Here is a 21,299-nt window from a genome sequence, read left to right on the forward strand (position 1 = left end):
GGGACCAGACATTCTGTATATTCTAGCGACTTATTAATGACATCCACATTAATAAGTAAAGGATTCATTTTTGCCACTGTAACCCAAACTGCAGTAACTGTATCCAAATTATATGCTGAAATAATTGCCAAAACAACCAATTAAATATTCTTGTAGATGAAATCGCCTACTCCCTATAGACACATAAAAGAACACAGATGCTAAAATCGTTCTTAATCTGAAGAAGAAAAAGAAATGAGCTGAATGAAGTGGTGATTGCCAATAAATGTTACTTCCAAAGTTAATTTCAGCAACCAACAATTCCCTCACTGACATTCACTCTCTATGCCTCAATCACATTCCCTCAATGCCCCTTGTTTTCATAGAATCTCCACACTGTGGAAGCAGGCCATTCAGCCCAACAAGTCTATACCACCCCTCTGAAGAGCATCCCACCCAGACTCATTCCCCTGCATTACCCCATATCTAATCCACCTAACCTAAACATCCCTGGATGATACAGGCATTTTAGCACGGCCACTCCACCTACCCTGAATATCTTTGGACTGTGGGAGGAAACCAGAGCATCTGGAGGAAAGCCACACAGACGCAGGGAGAATGTGCAAACTTCACACAGACAGTTGACGAAGGGTGGAATTGAACCTGGCTCCCTGGTGCTGTGAGGCAGCAGTGCTAACCACTGAGCCACTGTGCCACCTAGGTTTTTTAAAATTTTCTTGATTGTCTATGAAAGTACTGTATTTGTTTTTTTTTTATGCAGTGCTCCTTCTTTCCAATGGAAAACAAGATGTTTATACCTCTTTTCTTTATCTCATCTATCACTTGAGATGTAAAATAGAACCACACTTTTTTTGAACAGTTGTAATTCAGTACAGATATCACGGGATGCCCAGTGCAGAATGAGGTTTCTGCTATTCATGATTCCACCTAAAAGAAAAGTTGTTGTGCAGAACTTTAATTAGCATGCCCTTGACTTTCTGTCAGTGTAATTTGAAACTCTTCCTTTCTTAAGAAAGATATACATTGCAAATATTGTGCAACTTGTTTAAAAACGGTCAGGAATGGAGTGGTGTTACCTTCCAGCTTTCTGTATTAGAACATAGATAGAACATAGAACATAGAACAGTACAGCACAGAACAGGCCCTTCAGCCCACAACGTTGTGCCGACCATTGATCCTCATGTATGCACCCTCAAATTTCTGTGACCATATGCATGTCCAGCAGTCTCTTAAATGCCCCCAATGACCTTGCTTCCACGACTGCTGCTGGCAACACATTCCATCCAGTATTGCACTACACTGACTTAACATCCCAGCTAAAGAATGCACATCAACCTTTTTATGATTTGTTTTAAATCAGACAATCTTAAAAAATTATTTTATTCTGGAAGAGATTACATTCCAATCAAAAGTAAATTAGCCAAGTTTTATTCATTGTCAACAATCTGAATGACTGAATATATTCACAGAAATTGGTGTTATTTCAGTTAAAAAAACTCTCCCTTTGTTCAAATTTTCTAACATGCTATGTTGTTGTTGGGTTAGTCTTCAAATATTTTTCTAAATATCTGACACCAAGATATTGGAATCTTTTATAAATGGTCTCCACTGCTATTGTGTTTGGGGTTTTCCCTCAAACAAGGTGTTTTATTTGAAAGGCATGTCAAGATGACTGGTTGTTGATATTAATTGAAGATTCCATAGGAAATTTGTTACAACCAGTTGTTATGTACAAACATAGCATTCTACGTAATTGCCTGGTTTATTACTATGGAGTTAGGCTTACCTGGTTTGGAATACACAGGGCACCAGCTAATCAGTAGTGACCAATGGGAGTATCCAGGAGCAGAGGTCTCTGTTTAAAAATAAAGGGGTCACCTAATTAAGACTTAGATAAGGACAATATTTATCTCTCAGAGCATTGTGTGTCCTTGGAACTCTCTTCCTCAAATTGTAGTGGAAGAAAAGACTACGACATTTCTTAAGGTAAAGATGAATGATTTCTTGATAGGGGTCAAATTGCCTATCTCTATTCCTGAGTCATATGTTTGTCTTTGCTACTTTCTGAAAAGATAAAACACTTTCTTAGTCCCAGATGGATTGCAGTGATCCAAGCAGGTGACTCACTTGTCCCCTTTTCAAGGGCTACTCAAGAAGATACTGACCTTGTCCGTGCCTTGCCACACAGAAATAAAAGGAAACTAGAACTGAGGAGACACTAAAAATTGCAATGGGAAATGCGAAGCTGGGGAGTAAAATAGATGCTACTGGGTCAGAGCCGAAGCAAGGGGTGTATTCAACAATCCTGCGAGAAGGGCCTTGAGGGTCAGTTTCATGAACAAACAATGATTTTATTAATCAATTAGTAACAGTAAAATAATTCAGATTGATTTTAAAATGGGTACATTGACAACATTTAAAAGACATTTGGATAAATTCATGAATAGGACAGATTTGGAAGGATATGGGCTAAACGCAGGCAGGTGGGACTTGTTTAATTTGGGAACATGGGTCAGCGTGGACTAGTTGGACTGGAGTGTCTGTTTCCATGCTGGAAGTCTCTATGAATCCAATTACAAGGGTGGAACGTGTTTCCTATACAGTGTCATGCTTCAAGTAATTGGGAATAAGATGGAGTATGAAGTCTTCATACTGTCGGGTCACATGCTATGATACAATGATGATATAAATATATTTCTTAAAGATTTACTGACAGGATGACCTTGAGACATAACGCATGTAGAGCTGGAAAGATTACAGAGGTAGGAGAGACAAGAATTTTAAAAATCAAAACATTTTTGTACCAAGATTGAATGTGGGTCATCAAGCAAAGGGATAATTGGTGAATGGGGCCGAATGTGAATTAGGATACACGTTTTGGATGGTTTAGGATAAACTCATGCTTATTTAAACTCATACTAGGAGAACATTTGATATGGAAAATGGTAATACCTCTGGAGATTTAACCCAGAAGCCTTGGCTATGCTCTTTGGATTTGGGCTCAAATCCCACCATGTCTGCTAGTGAAATTTAAAATTGATCAATAAATCTGGCATTGAAAAGATGGTTTCAGGAATGGTGACCATAAAAGCATCATCAATTTTCAAAAAAAGCTCAAGTGGTACTTTAATGCACTTTTGGAAAGAAATCTGTCATCCTTACCTGGGTTAGCCTATAGGTGATTCCAGAGCCATAGTAATGTGATCAAATCTTTACTATCCTCTAAAATAGTTTCCCGAGTCATTTGGTTCAGGGGCAATTCAGGATGGATAACAAATGCTGGGCCTACCAGCATTAAACTATCTCATGAAAGAATAAAGAAGTGTGTTGGTAAATAAAACATGGAGAAAGCATGATCTGAGGCCGGTGATATTATGGAGGTAGTTGCAGGCAGTCTTGGTAAAGGGCTAAGTACCATTCCAGCTTGTGAAATGTCCAGTTGTCAGCTAGGTAATGTAGACTGCAGCGAGGCCAGTGTGGATGGAATATTTGGCTACCCATTTTGTATGTCAGGCATGTGTGTGTGACAAATAAACAACAGCTGCAGGTTGACATAAAAAGTGGTGATGTGGAGCTATTGCGAACATACTTTTGGCAACCATATTGCAGTTGTGTAAGTGAGAAATTATTGACAACTGAGAATCTGTTCAGCATGTGCATGGAAAGAGAGGCCAATGCAGGTGAAAACTCTTGCTACAACTGGAAAAGAAAGAATAGACACAGGTAATTACAGCCCTATTTAGTGAACAGCCCTGGAAAGGTTAACATAGAATTGAGGACAACAAAGACATAGGTCTGCCCATAGGCAGTAGCACATGAGAGATACTGAAGATGAAAAGCGAGGTTGGTGAATGTCATCAGATTATTGATCTTGTTGCAACATCCTTGCACAGATAGTTTGCAGCAGACAACACTAAACATTCGGACTATCTCTAGCCCAGTGTGCTGAAGCTAATTAGTGCAAGTCTAGCTGATTGGGCAAAGAGCTGCAATCAAAACTGCGAATTTTGTTGGGTGCGGCTGCACCTTTGCCCAGTAGGCCTTAATAGAAAGTAAATCTAGATTCCTGTTTGTGTAACAGAGACATAATTTGTACGCTGTTGCAATTATGCAACAATAATGAAGTAAAAGAAGATGAGCTTACTTAAATATACAGACTAATTTGTTTTTAATTAACTCTACAAGTACCAATAAGGGTTGAAAACAGCATAAAAGCCATAGGTTTTTTTTTAACATGAAAGAGCCAGGTCTCTGTTGAGGTGACTCACTTTCGAGCCTTCATTAAAATGCTATCATCTTCCACAATATATAATCACAAAGGTTAGATGCAGGCATATTAATGCTGAATTAAGTATGAAGAATAGATTGCTCATTCCCTGCACACTCATTTGTGAAATAATCTGCTTCAGGATATAAGGACGGAATTAATGAAAGCTGCTTAGAATCCAGCAAAGCATTTTAAACAATTGCTCAGAGCCAGATTGAATGTATTCGAATTTATAATGAAAAATCTCAAGGTCAGCCCTCAGTATTGACTGATGGACTGCTGCAGTGTTCTGCAAATAGATCTTTTGTGGACTAAAAGCATATTTAGATTTTAAAAAGTTTGCATTTATGTGCATCATGGAGAAAGTATGGGATCAATACATGCAATGAAAATGCTATCTGTGCAAGTTTCTGAGAAAGGTAAGGGGATTGAATCAACCTATTTCAAGAATCATTTTCAATTTGAATTAGCTACTTCAGGATACCTAAGAAAAAAGCTTCTTCAGTCATTGGGTTGTTTGATTATCTCATGGTTGCATGATATGGTTGTTTTGTACCCTTCATCTGATGACAGAGGTGTGAATCCTGTTCAAATGGCACCATGATTGAAAATAGTACCTCTAAAGGTCTCATTACTCACTGCTTCTGCAGCTGCACTCACTGCAAAAAGCACTTCAGTTCCACACAGTAAAACCAATCACTGTGAAGCTGATTGGGACAATTGTAGCTCGTAATTCCACGTTACTATTTCAGGAATAGGCTGGCCAGAATGGGAAGTGCCAGTCTTGTTGCACACCAGTATGACTATAGATAAACGTTTCATTTGCCTCAACTTAATGAACACTGTATCACAATTCCACTATGTATTGAAAAAACATACTTTGCCAGATAAAAAAAATTAAAATGGAAGTATTGTAAGTTAGCAGAGGTGTATCTTTTTTTCAGAATGAACACTTTCAAAAATGATGAATGTAGCTAACGTACAAGTGTCTTCAGGCAGTCCATTTTTCTGACCACCGTAAGACGGAGGAGAGTTGGTGAATAGTTCTCCTTTATCCCACCTCTCGATTAACTGCACCAAAGAGTGCTTTTAAGAAGAAGTGTTTCAACCCTTTGAGTGCGATGACTAACATAACCAACAACAAGATAGGCTTTCTGATCAGTTTAAACGAGAAAAAAGAACAAATGTTTGTGTTCTCAACACCTGAAACACAAGACACGCAAATGCAAGAATAGATGATTACTAAAGATGTAGCAAGTGATCAGATTGCCAAAAGTGGCTTAAAAAGTCAACACGCTGAATTTTGGGTTGTGTCAAGTATTTTGGACGGGTCCTGTGATGAGGTCTCACTGTATCTTACCAAACTTGCCTCATTAACTACCAACCCTACTCTGATTTGGGCTTCACCTTGCCATGTGCTGTTGGCAGAATAACTCACCACTCAGTGGGTATGCATGGAAAGACCGGCAACCCTTCATCTTTGAAAGATTCCTGTGCCCCTGGAGGAGCACTAGCATTCCAAGCTGCTCTGCTCAGGCAATGACATTTCCAGAGGATGTCAGAGAAGGGGTAGATGGCAAAGTGATAGGGATAGGGATCTCCAATAGGGATCTGGTAGTGAGGTGGTGTAAAGGAGTCCTCTTCCCAGTTAAGTGATGGAGGATTCTGGCAGCCTGGCCTAAGGTAACCATCCAGTTCAGTGCCATCTTCACAGTTTGGAGAAATGGCCAGCAGAGCTGTAAGGAAGCTAATGGGTTTTTTTGTGCAATGCCAGGCTGAGTAAAACAGTCTCCACAGTTTCACACTGACTCCACCTCTCTGCTGCTGCACCCACCTCCCACCAAGCTCAGCCACTTTTACCATTGATTCATTCGCTCCGGCTTCTACTCGTCCCACCCCCCCACAAACGACAACCCACCCCTGCCTTCTGCCCCACTCATACTACTAACCCTGCACTACCTTCTGCAATCCCGAGCACTTGGTATATCTCACTCACCTTTGCCCAACTGTATCAGTACTAACTGCCACCTATTTCTATCCTACTCAGTTTCTCCTCTTCTCTCATTACAGGAGAAGACAGCCCATAACAGGGCAGCAAAAGGCCATACAGGCAGAGGGCAGCCTGATTTTGTGAGGAGCGAATCCTGGTCCTTGCAGGAGAAGACTGGGGCCACTCTCATGGAAATGTGGGGCATCCATGTCTTGCCAATTGAGTAAGTACCACTGCAAATCGCAAAGCACCACGGTGGTCGGTGTCATTCATTGCACACCACTTCCAAACACTGGCCACTATTCCTGTTGTCTCATGTGGTTCATGTGGAACCAGGTATTACTCTGAGAACTGGTGGGAGGGGAATGAAGAGGTAACTTTCCTGAGGGCACTTTGGTGGCCTGAGTGACAAAGTACTGATTGTTATCTTGCACATTTTAAAATAAATGTCACTGCTCTTACTTTATGTCCGGCTATTTGACCCTTTGTGGAGCCCCTGGGTGTCTCTGTTCCAGCACAATATTAACTTCATGGCCACACGGCCTGCACCATGGGTGGAAACTTGTGGTGAGAACCTGCTGCATCAGCTGAAAACAGAAGAAACAAGGTGTATACAGGGCAATGGGTGCCAGTGTCACCTTTAGCCTTTGTACTGTACCATCCCCATTCTTTCCTGGCATTTGCGTCCAAAAGTGTTGGTGCAAATGAGGTGGTCAGTGTTAACTGGGTCACGGAGGTGCAAGACTAACAGGGGGCAATGCATTAGGATAGCCAGGGATTAAGGAATCCACAGGGTCTGTGGCCATGCGCAAAGTTCTCTCCCTTTATAATCCTCATATCGCTTGGTTCTGCAGACCCCTCCCTCATAGGCCAAACCACTTACCTCGCCCACTCCAGCAGGAGCCACGGCAAAATGGAACGTGACAGTGAATGCTCCACAGCCAGTGGCTTGCAGCTTTCACCTCTATGGATCAGTGAGCTCCCTGAACATCCGACTCTCTTCCTGGTAACCCTTCTCCTAAAAGCCATCAGCTTTACCCCACATGGGTACATCAGCCTGCACCTGCCCACCTTCCTCCCAACCCCTGGCATAAAGGGACAATGCCAGCTGTGGCCATATACCATCCAGCCCTTTGAAGCCAGGGTACTCCAGACGATGGTCGAAGCCCACTCCTGCAAGTCTCCTGTCCCATTCACATTTTACCGTATCTCCCAGCCCCTTGCAGATACTGCTCTCCTCTTCATAATTGTCATCTACTGTCTTCCCCCATCTTCAGTTCCCAAAGAATAACTTACTCCCGTTCGTGTGGCAGAACTCCAACCCCCACCCCACAACCTTGTTATCCCCCAAGCCCTTTTCCTGAGCACTTTATTCCTACCACCTGTACTGGTTGCTGTGGAGCAACAGGAGCGACTGTGACCCAGGTTTGAGCAAAAGTCCCCAACTTCTGAACTCTGGACCAAAATCCTGAACTTTGCAAATAACCTTTAAAAGTTAAAAGCAGCTGGGCTATGCTCTGGGAGCATTACACAGACAGAGATAATTGCTTGGAATCACTGTTCAGCTTGAAAATCCAATTCACACCACAACTCTAAATGAACAATTAACCAGACCTGAGAAACCAACTTTTTAACCCAGGCATCATGGAGCCTTTACAGATATCAGGACATTCAACTTCAATTGATATTCATTTGCAGAAGTACTGAACATTCCACTCAATCCGAGTATATTTACTCCTATTCGAAACTCTCAAGGAGCCAATTCTCCTCAAATAGGACGACAGAAGCACAATGGATAACACAGATTTGAGAGGTGATAATGGAGCAAGCTGTCTGTATAACTGCTAGCACTGATCTGTGGGGGAAAGAGAGAGAGAGCCATCTGCAGAAGCTACTCTCCCCAAGAGCTAGTTTCAGAGATAGTAGGAACTGCCAATGCTGGAGAATCTGAGATAACATGGTGTGAAGCTGGATGAGCACCAGCAAAGGAACTAAACCTTGTTACCCCCTTTTCTTACTTGGTGGTGGCTTTATGAGCCAGATTTCACCTCGGGATGTGTCTGAGGCCTTGTCCGTCATGTCAATGGTTTTCAGAGGTTGTTAGTCATCAGATCTGCAGGTCGTGGTGGGTTGCCATTAGTTCCCCTGGTACGGGACAGGCATGTCTCAATAGGTTTCAGGGAGATAGCTGTGCAGATAGTTCTTGGGGAGATAACATGGTGCGAAGCTGGATGAACACAGTAGGCCAAGCAGCATCAGAGGAGCAGGAAAGCTGACGTTTCGGGCCTAGACCCTTCTTCAGAAAACACAAGTTCTCAAACCGGACTGATGGCCAAAACCGTCCGAAGTCAGCTATGGCCAGCAGGAACGGCCAGCTGTATTTCAAAATCATGTTTATCCCCAGTGGTGAGCCTATTTCCTCAAGACCCAAAGTATCCAACTTAGCTAGCAGGGAGGGGAGGCTGGGTTAGTGACAGTGCAGGGCAGCCCAAGTTCAGGAAGTCAGATTAAAGTGAGTGTGTCTGAAATGACAGTTTAGTTTCTAATAGTAATTAGCCTGTGTTAATAACTGATAGTATCAATTTCACTGAGGTTGGTACACCGGCCCCAAACCCCACCTCTTCCTCCGGTACATTGATGACTGTATCGGCGCCGCCTCTTGCTCCCCAGAGGAGCTCGAACAGTTCATTCACTTCACCAACACCTTCCACCCCAACCTTCAGTTCACCTGGGCCATCTCCAACACATCCCTCACCTTCCTGGACCTCTCAGTCTCCATCTCAGGCAACCAGCTTGTAACTGATGTCCATTTCAAGCCCACCAACTCCCACAGCTACCTAGAATACACCTCCTCCCACCCACCCTCCTGCAAAAATTCCATCCCCTATTCCCAATTCCTCCGCCTCCGCCGCATCTGCTCCCACGATAAGACATTCCACTCCCGCACATCCCAGATGTCCAAGTTCTTCAAGGACCGCAACTTTCCCCCCACAGTGATCGAGAACGCCCTTGACCGTGTCTCCTGCATTTCCCGCAACACATCCCTCACACCCCGCCCCCGCCACAACCGCCAAAAGAGGATCCCCCTCGTTCTCACACACCACTCCACCAACCTCCGGATACAACGCATCATCCTCCGACACTTCGGCCATCTACAATCCGACCCCACCACCCAAGACATTTTTCCATCCCCACCCCTGTCTGCTTTCCGGAGAGACCACTCTCTCTGTGACTCCCTTGTTCGCTCCACACTGCCCTCCAACCCCACCACACCCGGCACCTTCCCCTGCAACCGCAGGAAATGCTACACTTGCCCCCACACCTCCTCCCTCACCCCTATCCCAGGCCCCAAGATGACATTCCACATTAAGCAGAGGTTCACCTGCTCATCTGCCAATGTGGTATACTGTATCCACTGTACCCGGTGTGGCTTCCTCTACATTGGGGAAACCAAGCGGAGGCTTGGAGACCGCTTTGCAGAACACCTCCGCTCAGTTCGCAATAAACAACTGCACCTCCCAGTCGCAAACCATTTCCACTCCCCCTCCCATTCTTTTGATGACATGTCCATCACGGGCCTCCTGCAGTGCCACAATGATGCCACCCGAAAGTTGCAGGAACAGCAACTCATATTCCGCCTGGGAACCCTGCAGCCATATGGTATCAATGTGGACTTCACCAGCTTCAAAATCTCCCCTTTCCCCACCGCATCCCTAAACCAGCCCAGTTCGTCCCCTCCCCCCACTGCACCACACAACCAGCCCAGCTCTTCCCCTCTCCCCACTGCATCCCAAAACCAGTCCAGCCTGTCTCTGCCTCCCTAACCGGTTCTTCCTCTCACCCATCCCCTCCTCCCACCCCAAGCCGCACCTCCATCTCCTACCTACTAACCTCATCCCACCTCCTTGACCTGTCCGTCTTCCCTGGACTGACCTATCCCCTCTCTACCTCCCCACCTATACTCTCTCCACCTATCTTCTTTACTCTCCATCTTCGGTCCACCTCCCCCTCTCTCCCTATTTATTCCAGAACCCTCACCCCATCCCCCTCTCTGATGAAGGGTCTAGGCCCGAAACGTTAGCTTTTGTGCTCCTGAGATGCTGCTGGGCCTGTTGTGTTCATCCAGCTCCACATTTTATTATCAGTTTCACTGCTTTGTATTTGCCATTTTACCTCTTGTAATTTACTCACCTTTGTGTTATTTTCCTGTCTATAACATTTGCCTTTTTTATTTCTTGTGATAAAACACTCACCTTTGTATTTAATAAACACAGAGATTCATTGCCCTGAAATGCCTATTTCTACTGGCCTCTTCGCTTTGCTTTCCCAAATTAAGTCCAGTGTCAGAACCAGGGGTCTGGGGGTGATTTGAACCACCTAATTACCAGCAAATGACTGATCGCAAACTAGAATCACTACACTCCCTGGTCTGCAGAGGCACAGACTCCCTGAGTGGGAACACTCCTGCTGGTACAAGGGGCTGCTCTTGATGTACTGTGTTAGGATGGGTATCTCAGTGACTTCAGTGAGGATGACTCCTCGAAGACATTGCGGCATAGTGTTCTGGATCACAGCATATATCCCAGTGGATCTTTTGGATTTGGTTAAATATAATTAAGAGAAGACTCGACAACATCAATTTGCTTGGTTATGAAAGTTTATTAAGTAATAATAATGATTATAGTGGTAATAATAAATGGAAAAGAAGGAAAGCAACAAATCTCTTGTCCTTCTGCCCATTGGAGACCCTTCAGTTGCTGGCTGGTCTGCGGGCTCAGGTTCGCTCCTGGTACCATTCATAATTCTGAGCTGAGGTGAAGACCTGCCATTGATTGTGGGGTCCCCGATGGGCAGAAGGGCGTGAGATTTGTTGCTTTTTCCCTTTAATTTTCCATTTATTATTACCACTATAAGCGTTATTATTACTCAATAAACATACATATTCAAGCAAACTGATGTTGTTGAGTCTTCTATTAATTATATTTAACCAAATCCAGAAGAACCACTTGGACACACACTCCGATCCAAGACATTTTTAGCAACAAGGACAGGATTCAGGAAAATGTGTAGGAGAAGGAGAAAGCAACAGGATGTACCGGAGACCTTCCATATTCCAGGGTGGAATGTGGCAAGTGCTGGATTCAGGTCTGTAGCTAATATGTTAGCATCTTTTATTATTCAAAATGATGTTGTCGAGCCTTCTCATAACTACATTTAACCAACTGGATGCACTCTGTGATCCAAGACACGTGGCTGCCTGTTTGCAGTGTTTGTCAGCAAGCTGCTGGCATATGGTGCCAGTGTGAGATTAACACACTGCCATACAGCAAGGCTATTGTTATGTCCTGCTTACATTTTAACATCAAAATGGTTATGCTGCCTGATGGTGTAACTGAGCCAATTGGCACTGCATGGCAAGACAGGGCAAAGTGTGGATGGTGGGTATGGAGGTAGGCACTATGTAAGTGGTAGGAGACAAGTCAGCAACCCTGACATGCTAAATTGCCCATAGTGTTCAGGGATGTGTAGATTAGGTGAGTTATAGGGGGATGGGTCTGGGTGGGGTGCTCTGACAGTCAGTATGGACTAATTGAAAAAGTTGAACCACACTGCAACTTCAGCATTTCAAGCTGGAAACTTAAAAAATTGCACGATAAATGGAGCTAAATAATTTAGCACGAGTGGCCACTTTACAAATGACTGCCAAAAATACACTGCCTCAGACTATACCAACAGTTACATTATTTCCTGGACAATTAATCGAAGTACCAGCACAACATCTCTTTTTACCCACTCACTTATCCTGTATGCACTAAAATTAAAATGAACTAAAATTAAACAAACTGCCCAAGATAACAGCGGCGGCAAAGTAGTTCATTTCAGATGGAGCTCATCCTTTTCTTTTTTTTCCTCTTCCTTCTTCCCCTGGCCTCGGACTCAGCACTGGCCTGCTGAGGCAGCCTCCTGTACTGATTTGATGTGACAGTGTCGCAGTCTAGCATGGTGGTCTTTCAGTGGTTCATGACAGACTCTTGGCCCAGTGCAGCCTCAGTGTGGACTTCCAGTCTTGAGGTGATTTCCCATTTGTGCAAAACCGCTACACCCGTGGCTAAGCACTTAAGAAAGACTGTAATGTTTGAATTTTCAGCTTTACTTATTTTCTCATTAAAACTAAGAAGGTTTGCAATGTGTAACTTTTAACGTTACTTCATGTTTTTCGCTGCTCTATAATTACCACAATGTTTAACTTTTAATCTTGTTCGCTCTTTCTACGTTGTTCTTAAGATTCTGTACCTAGGTACTTGTACCTACAATGGCGCCTGCGTGGTGACATTATACACTTTTCACTATACTTGAGTATACATGATAATAAAATCTAAATTGTCACATGGGATGAGGGCTTTCTTAAAGACGATGAATATGGACAATGCACTACATTACCCATCGAGCACACATTTATCAGAAGTTAATTCTCTCAGAACACTAAAGAAGTATTTAAGTGTGCACTTGCATACAAGGCTACAGGCCAAGTACTACAAAATGGGATTAGAATGGTTAGGTGGTTGTTTCTAGCTAGCATGAATCTGAGGGGCTGAAGAGCCTTTTTCTGTACTGCAGATCACTTCAACTGCTTATTCCTATTACAGCAACAAATAAGTTGAATCAGGTTGGAATGCACTAATCAAACGCACAGCCCTTATAAATTCTGTGTTCACACTGTACGTGTTGAAATTTTTGCATACAAGGCTACAGGCCAAGTACTACAAAATGGGATTAGAATGGTTAGGTGGTTGTTTCTAGCTAGCATGAATCTGAGGGGCTGAAGAGCCTTTTTCTGTACTGCAGATCACTTCAACTGCTTATTCCTATTACAGCAACAAATAAGTTGAATCAGGTTGGGATGCACTAATCAAACGCACAGCCCTTATAAATTCTGTGTTCACACTGTACGTGTTGAAATTTCCTTTGGAGACCTATCACTTTGTAACCCTGTAAGTGGTAGGGCTACAGCACATTCAGTTTTTGCATGTTTTGCTTATTGGCCAGTAGTGCAGAGAAACCTATTTGCTGAGATCAATCTTATTTTGCAGCTTCTCATATTTTCCTGGGTTTCAAGTAATAAATAGAGGGCCATAATCCATGAAAATGGAGACTGTATCTTCTTGTAATTATTTCCTGCCTTCTCTTCCAATTTTCACAAAACCATCACTTTGTCTACACTATACGAGTGCAAATAATGAGTGTTCCATTGAAGTTTAGCAAGAATAACTGTTTTGATTTTTCAATGTTGGAAACGGTTACTATGCTTTCATGAAACTCTGCTGCTGAGTGGGAATAAAAGTAATTTATTTTTAACCTTAGATGCAACAACAGTTACAACGCTTAAAAGGGATGTGAACAGGGACATGAATAGGAAAGGTTTAGAGGGACATAGGCCAAATGCAAGCATGTGAGAGTATTTTGGGAAACCACTAGTGGTAATTTTATTTTACTAGTGGTAGTGGTAGTTAGGAAACTACTAGCATGGACTAGTGGGACTTTATCTATTATGGTACAACTGGGCAAACAATTGTTTTCTGAACTAAGTGTGCGGCTCAGAATCTGGTTCTTCTGAGTTGTTTCTTTCACCTACATCAAGGGAACAACAGAAGTGGCAAGTCATATCTTCACCTTGGTTCTGAAAGTGGCTGCATAGGCAAGGCATTCCCCTGGCAATGTAGTGTTACTCCCAAGAAACATCACAACTCAAAAAAGTCTGCTTATTACATGATTCACACAAATAAACGTAGAATACATAAAGAGTTGACAAAATTTTAATTGCATCAAGTATGAAAATAAAATCAGTAGAAACAATTGAAATTAATCAATTATGAATATGCACAATTTTCTGTGAATTAAATACTGATTTCATTCGCTGTAGATCTCTTTTCTTTATAATACCATCGAAACATTTTTTTTGAAGTCTTAGAAGTTTCAGATATTTAATATGATTTCCTTCCTAACTGAAGAAAGGTTGCAGTGGTTACTGTTGTTTGAACAGCACCAAGCACATATTACAAACTGATCATGTAGTCCAAACCTGTGTAAACTGCTTACTGTGTTCAAAATCTTTAAATACACACTGCCACAATAAAACACCAGCAGTGCAATCACAGAATCCAGAGTTTGCGAATAATAGAAAAAAAAGCATTACACACTGTTGCGGCTTGTTGTACACTGTTGGCACTTTCCCATTAAGCTTAGTTCCTCAAAACATCCAATGGCTCAGTAGCAATTTGCTGTGCACGAAAAATTAGAAAATGTAATGGCTCTCATTCCATATCCTGCTTTGTCCACAAGTTCAAAGACAGCATTTTAAGTGCAATAAATGCAACCCCTCCTAGTGGCAATACAAAAGCTTTGTGGCACTTTTTTTTTCCAGAGTAAGGAGTTTCAGTTTATCATTTTCAAGATATACAGTATTCCAATATTATCAATCGTTACATAGGTCTTGAAGTCAGATGAAACATGTATGGACTTCAGGTTTGTCCCATTTGTATAGAACGTCTGCAGAGATTCTCCTGTATTCATATCCCACCACTGTGAAAGAAAAAACACATTTGTTTTAGTTGTGTTCACCTCTGTCATCAACTGCTACCAATACGGAGTTCTGAGGAAGGGTCACCGGACCCAAAACGTTAGCTCTGTTTTCTCCACAGATGCTGCCAGCCCTGATGAACTTTTCCAGCAACTTTTTTTTTGCTACCAATACTTGGTGGCACATGGAATAAAATCTTTCTCTGTTCTATTTTGAACGTATTACCTCTACTGGTCATTGAGTAAGTAACGTAAAAGACCAAGATCCACAACACAGGATGGTCTCACTTTTGAGTGAAATTTCAAAGTACTTTGTGATGAGCACAAAATAACCTTCCAGCAAGGAGCTCACAATCTACTGTTTTGTGCAGTGTCTCCTGGAATGTCAGTGGTGTGCACCAAACGATACTTTGCTGCTCAGGCTTGGTTTCAGTTGTTAGCAAGTTTCAAACTGAATTGGCTGTTTTCTCACTATTCTAATAACATACTAACGGACTGGTTAGCTTAGTTGGCAGAACAGCTAGTTTATGATGCCAAGTTACACCAACAGCATGGGTTTGATTCCTGCACTGGCTAAGGTTACCAGGAAGGACTCTGTTTCGCAATGTCTCCACTCGCCTCAGTTTAAACTCACCACCAACCGAGTTCTCTAATGAGATAGCAGCCTATGGTCTGGTAGAATCATGGCGTCTATAACATTTAATAACATGCAAATCTCTGCTTAATGCTGAAAAATGTGCTACGTGTAATTAAAGATAATTTAGCTCATGATAATATTTAAAAGAACCTATTTTACTTTTAGGTATATGTTCAATTTAGTTTGATTAAAAACGCAGATATTTTGAAATCACATGCCTCTTTAAGCCCTTTAAAGTTCTTTAAGTGGATTGCGTGAAATGAAAACATTTCTGAGCCAATGTTGATGATCATTAATATCCTTCACCTTGTTACAGTTTGCACTGTAGGCATACCTACCTGCTTTCTCAAGCATAAAAGTGTTATCATAGTGAAGTATTCATGCATATTTCAAAATAAAATGTCCAGCTTTAAAATTTATGTTCAACACTTTAGTTGTCCTTGTGATAAACCATCTCGAAATCTGAAAACCTTCAGTCAGAGCTCCCAAACACTTAAAATAATGACTCTATTTCTTATGACAGTTCGTACATGCAATAACCCTTTTTTGAGTGCGAGCAGTAGCGGAGGCAAGACGGACCCGGAAGACTGCAGCTAAGGTAAAGCAGTTTATTTTTAAAATTACTTACCGATAGCGGGCAACGGTGTTTTTTTTCCTCTTTCAGAGAAGGAGCGGGAGCACCAGAGGAAGTGACGAGGACCAGAGGGGCAGCCGGGAAGGAAAGCAGTGACCATATATATCAGCAAGGCGGCTAAACCCGAGACTCTACAACTGTAGTGTCTCCCACCCGCCCTCCTCCTCTAACCTAGTTAATAAGGTAAGGTTCATTCTAAACTTTCTCTATTGAACATAAGTTTGTTATTAATTTGTTATTATTACTTGAAGTAAGCTTTCTGCTTTAGTATTGAGTGGGTGTTCAGATAAGTGGGGTATGGATGCTAGGGCAGTTGCTTGCTCCTCCTGCAGAATGTGGCAGTTGGGAGATGTGGCACACGTCTCCGCTGGCTACATCTGTGGGAAGTGCACCCAGCTACAGCTCCTTGAAAACCGTGTTAGGGAAATGGAGCTGGAGCTGGATGAACTACGGATCATTCGGGAGGCAGAGGGGGTAATTGAGAGGAGTTATCGGGAGTTGGTCACTCCTAAGGCTCAGGATGAGGATAGATGGGTTACAGTTAGGGGGAGGAAAGGGGACAGACAGACAGTGCAGAGATCCCCTGTGGGCATTCCCCTCAGCAATAAGTATACCGTTTTGGATACTGCTGGGGGGGATGACCTACCAGAGGAAAGCCATAGTAGTCAGTTCTCTGGCACTGAGCCTGACACTGTGGCAAAGAAGGGAAGGGGGCAGAATAGAAAAGTACTCGTGGTAGGGGACTCGATAGTTAGGGGAATCGACAGGAGATTTTGTGGGCAAGATCGGGATTCCCGGAAGGTATGTTGCCTCCCTGGTGCCAGGGTCCGGGACGTCTCCGATCGGGTGTATAAAGTTCTGAAAGGGGAGGGCGAACAGCCAGAAATCGTGTTACATATTGGCACAAATGATATAGCCAGAAATAGGTTTGAGGATATAAAAAGTGATTTCAGGGAGTTAGGATGGAAGCTGCAGAGCAGGACGAACAGAGTAGTGTTCTCTGGTTTACTACCGGTGCCACGAGATAGCGAGGTGAGGAACAGGGAGCGGGCGCAGCTGAACACGTGGCTACGCAGCTGGTGTAGGAGGGAGGGCTTCAGATATGTTGATAATTGGGATGCCTTCTGGGGAAGGTGGGACCTGTACAAGAAGGGCGGGTTGCATCTGAACTGGAAGGGGACCAATGTCCTGGGTGGAAGGTTTGCTCGAGTAGTTCGAGAGGGTTTAAACTAGTATGGCAGGGGGGTGGGAACCTGAGCTGTATACCAGTGGTGAGCGTTGATGCAGGTGAGGCAGTAGCAAGAGGTAGACCAGCTAGTGGGAAGGATTTTCCTGGGAAGGAACCAAGGGATCGGTTAAAGTGTGTTTGCTTTAATGCAAGGAGTATCAGGAATAAAAGTGATGAACTTAGAGCATGGATCAGTACCTGGTGCTATGATGTTGTGGCCATAACAGAGACATGGGTTTCTCATGGGCAGGAATGGTTGCTGGATGTTCCAGGGTTTAGAACATTTAAAAAGAATAGGGAGGGGGGAAAAAAGAGGAGGGGGTGTAGCACTACTAATCAGAGAGGGTATCACAGCTACAGAAGCTTCCTTTGTCGAGGAAGATCTGCCTACTGAGTCAGTATGGGTGGAAATTAGGAACAGCAAGGGAGCAGTCACCTCGTTAGGGGTTTACTACAGGCCCCCCAATAGCAGCAGGGAGATTGAAGAAAGCATAGGTCGACAGATTTTGGAAAAGTGTGGACGCAGTAGGGTTGTTGTAATGGGTGACTTTAACTTTCCTAATATTGATTGGAACCTCCTTCGAGCAGAAGATTTGAATGGAGCTGTTTTTGTAAGGTGTGTTCAGGAGGGTTTCCTAACGCAGTACGTTGACAGGCCGACGAGGGGAGAGGCCATTCTAGACTTGGTGCTCGGAAACGAGCCGGGGCAGGTATCAGATCTTGTGGTGGGAGAGCATTTTGGTGATAGTGACCATAACTGCCTCACATTTTACATAGCTATGGAGAAGGAGAGGATTAGGCAGAATGGGAGGATATTTAATTGGGGAAGAGGAAACTATGATGCGATTAGACATGAGTTAGGAAGCATGGACTGGGAGCAGTTGTTCCATGGTAAGGGAACTATAGACATGTGGAGATGGTTTAAGGAACAGTTGTTGGGAGTGATGAGTAAATATGTCCCTCTGAGACAGGCAAGAAGGGGTAAGATTAAGGAACCTTGGATGACGGGAGCGGTGGAGCTTCTTGTGAAAAGGAAGAAGGTAGCTTACATAAGGTGGAGGAAGCTAGGGTCAAGTTCAGCTAGAGAGGATTACATGCAGGCAAGGAAGGAGCTCAAAAATGGTCTGAGGAGAGCCAGGAGGGGGCACAAGAAAGGCTTGGCAGAAGGAATCCGGGAAAACACAAAGGCATTTTACACTTACGTGAGGAATAAGAGAATGGTCAAAGAAAGAGTAGGGCCGATCAGGGATAGCATAGGGAACTTGTGTGTGGAGCCTGAGGAGGTAGGGGAAGCCCTAAATGAGTTTTTTGCTTCTGTCTTTACGAAAGAAACCAACTTTGTAGTGAATGAAACCTTTGAAGAGCAGGTGTGCATGCTGGAATGGATAGAGATAGAGGAAGCTGATGTGCTGAAAATTTTGTCAAACATTAAGATTGACAAGTCGCCAGGCCCGGATCAGATTTGTCCTCGGCTGCTTTGGGAAGCGAGAAATGCAATTGCTTCGCCACTTGCGAAGATCTTTGCATCCTCGCTCTCCACTGGAGTCGTACCTGAGGACTGGAGAGAGGCAAATGTAATTCCTCTCTTCAAGAAAGGAAATAGGGAAATCCCCGGCAATTATAGACCGGTAAGTCTCACGTCTGTCGTCTGCAAGGTGTTAGAAAGGATTCTGAGGGATAAGATTTATGACCATCTGGAAGAGCATGGCTTGATCAAATACAGTCAACACGGCTTTGTGAGGGGTAGGTCATGCCTTACAAACCTTATCGAGTTTTTTGAGGATGTGACTAGAAAGGTTGATGAGGGTCGAGCTGTGGATGTGGTGTATATGGACTTCAGTAAGGCATTTGATAAGGTTCCCCATGGAAGGCTCATTCAGAAGGTCAGGAGGAATGGGATACAGGGGAACTTAGCTGCTTGGATACAGAATTGGCTGGCCAACAGAAGACAGCGAGTGGTAGTAGAAGGAAAATATTCTGCCTGGAAGTCAGTGGTGAGTGGGGTTCCACAGGGCTCTGTCCTTGGGCCTCTACTGTTTGTAATTTTTATTAATGACTTGGACGAGGGAATTGAAGGATGGGTCAGCAAGTTTGCAGACGACACAAAGGTCGGAGGTGTCGTTGACAGTGTAGAGGGCTGTTGTAGGCTGCAGCGGGACATTGACAGGATGCAGAGATGGGCTGAGAGGTGGCAGATGGAGTTCAACCTGGATAAATGCGAGGTGATGCATTTTGGAAGGTCGAATTTGAAAGCTGAGTACAGGATTAAGGATAGGATTCTTGGCAGCGTGGAGGAACAGAGGGATCTTGGTGTGCAGATACATAGATCCCTTAAAATGGCCACCCAAGTGGACAGGGTTGTTAAGAAAGCATATGGTGTTTTGGCTTTCATTAACAGGGGGATTGAGTTTAAGAGTCGTGAGATCTTGTTGCAGCTCTATAAAACTTTGGTTAGACCGCACTTGGAATACTGCGTCCAGTTCTGGGCGCCCTATTATAGGAAAGATGTGGATGCTTTGGAGAGGGTTCAGAGGAGGTTTACCAGGATGCTGCCTGGACTGGAGGGCTTATCGTATGAAGAGAGGTTGACTGAGCTCGGTCTCTTTTCATTGGAGAAAAGGAGGAGGAGAGGTGACCTAATTGAGGTATACAAGATAATGAGAGGCATGGATAGAGTTGATAGCCAGAGACTATTTCCCAGGGCAGAAATGGCTAGCACGAGGGGTCATAGTTTTAAGCTGGTTGGTGGAAAGTATAGAGGGGATGTCAGAGGCAGGTTCTTTACGCAGAGAGTTGTGAGAGCATGGAATGCGTTGCCAGCAGCAGTTGTGGAAGCAAGGTCATTGGGGTCATTTAAGAGACTGCTGGACATGCATATGGTCACAGAAATTTGAGGGTGCATATATGAGGATCAATGGTCGGCACAACATTGTGGGCTGAAGGGCCTGTTCTGTGCTGTACTGTTCTATGTTCTATGTTCTATGTTCTAACCCATTTTAAACAATGCAGCACATGAACAAATGTTCAGAATATCTGGGAAACATGCCAGATTTTCTAAGTGATTGTTTTGTCTAATGTTTAGAAAGGGATAAAGGGATAATATCAGCATATTACAATAAAATGAGTATAAATGAATATAAAGATACAAAAAAAGGCTCAGGCTGACTAAGCTGATTTACATTTTTTGAGCATTTCCACTGCTTTTAAAATTTATAGGAGAATATCTTCAATAACAAGGTGTAGAGTTTGATGAAGACAGCAGGCTAAGCAGCAACAGAGGAGCAGGAAAACTGATGTTTCAGATCTGAACCCTTCTTCAGAAATGATTTCTGAAGGGTCTAGGCCCGAAACATCAGCGTTCCTGCTCCTCTGATGCTGCTTGGCCTGCTGTGTTCATCCAGCTCCACACCTTGTTATTGAAGATTCTCCAGCATCGGCAGTTCCTACTATCTCAGGAGAATATCTTTGTTTTCATGTTTATTTTCCTATTAGCTGTAATGGGCCCCATAAAACCATGTCCTTATTATTTTTTAAATGAGTAAGATGGTGGTCTGGTGCAAAATTGGTTCACCAGGGTAAGTACTAAATTAGAAACCAAAGGAGTTGATACTGATCTACCATTTGAATGAATGGACTAGAAAACTTCCGCAATAATACTACTGTGCTTACAAGTGTGTGATATACTTTGGCAGTGTTGAAGCCAGGTTTTAGGAATCTAATTTATAAGGAAAAAAAACGAATTCAGGCTTTTTCTGGAGTTTTGCAGGGATCAGCATTGGGACCCTTGTTTTTCTTGATATGTATTCATGATCTAGATCTTGGTGTGCAGAGGACAATTTCAAAGTTTGCAGATAGTAAGGAATTCAGCACAGGGGCTTGGGTGTATATGTGCACAGATCATTGAAGGTGCGGGAGAATAAAGACAGCAGTTAACAAAGTATATAGTAGTAAAGGCTTTATTAATAG

General features: G+C 43.3%; 1 protein-coding gene across 3 annotated transcripts in view; it reads right to left on the reverse strand.

Annotated features, from left to right (window-relative positions):
• Window positions 1-14,083: 14,083 nt before the first annotated feature.
• Window positions 14,084-21,299, reverse strand: part of apaf1 (apoptotic peptidase activating factor 1) — a 169,052-nt gene continuing 161,836 nt past the window's right edge. For all 3 annotated transcript variants that reach the window (XM_048553914.2, XM_048553915.2, XM_048553913.2), the window contains one exon: window positions 14,084-14,837. In XM_048553914.2, coding sequence (XP_048409871.1) covers window positions 14,691-14,837 — 147 coding nt within the window. In that variant the 3' untranslated portion in view covers window positions 14,084-14,690. The remainder of the gene's footprint in view (window positions 14,838-21,299) is intronic.

The sequence above is a fragment of the Stegostoma tigrinum genome, chromosome 25, assembly GCF_030684315.1.
Source record: "Stegostoma tigrinum isolate sSteTig4 chromosome 25, sSteTig4.hap1, whole genome shotgun sequence".
Taxonomy (NCBI): domain Eukaryota; kingdom Metazoa; phylum Chordata; class Chondrichthyes; order Orectolobiformes; family Stegostomatidae; genus Stegostoma; species Stegostoma tigrinum.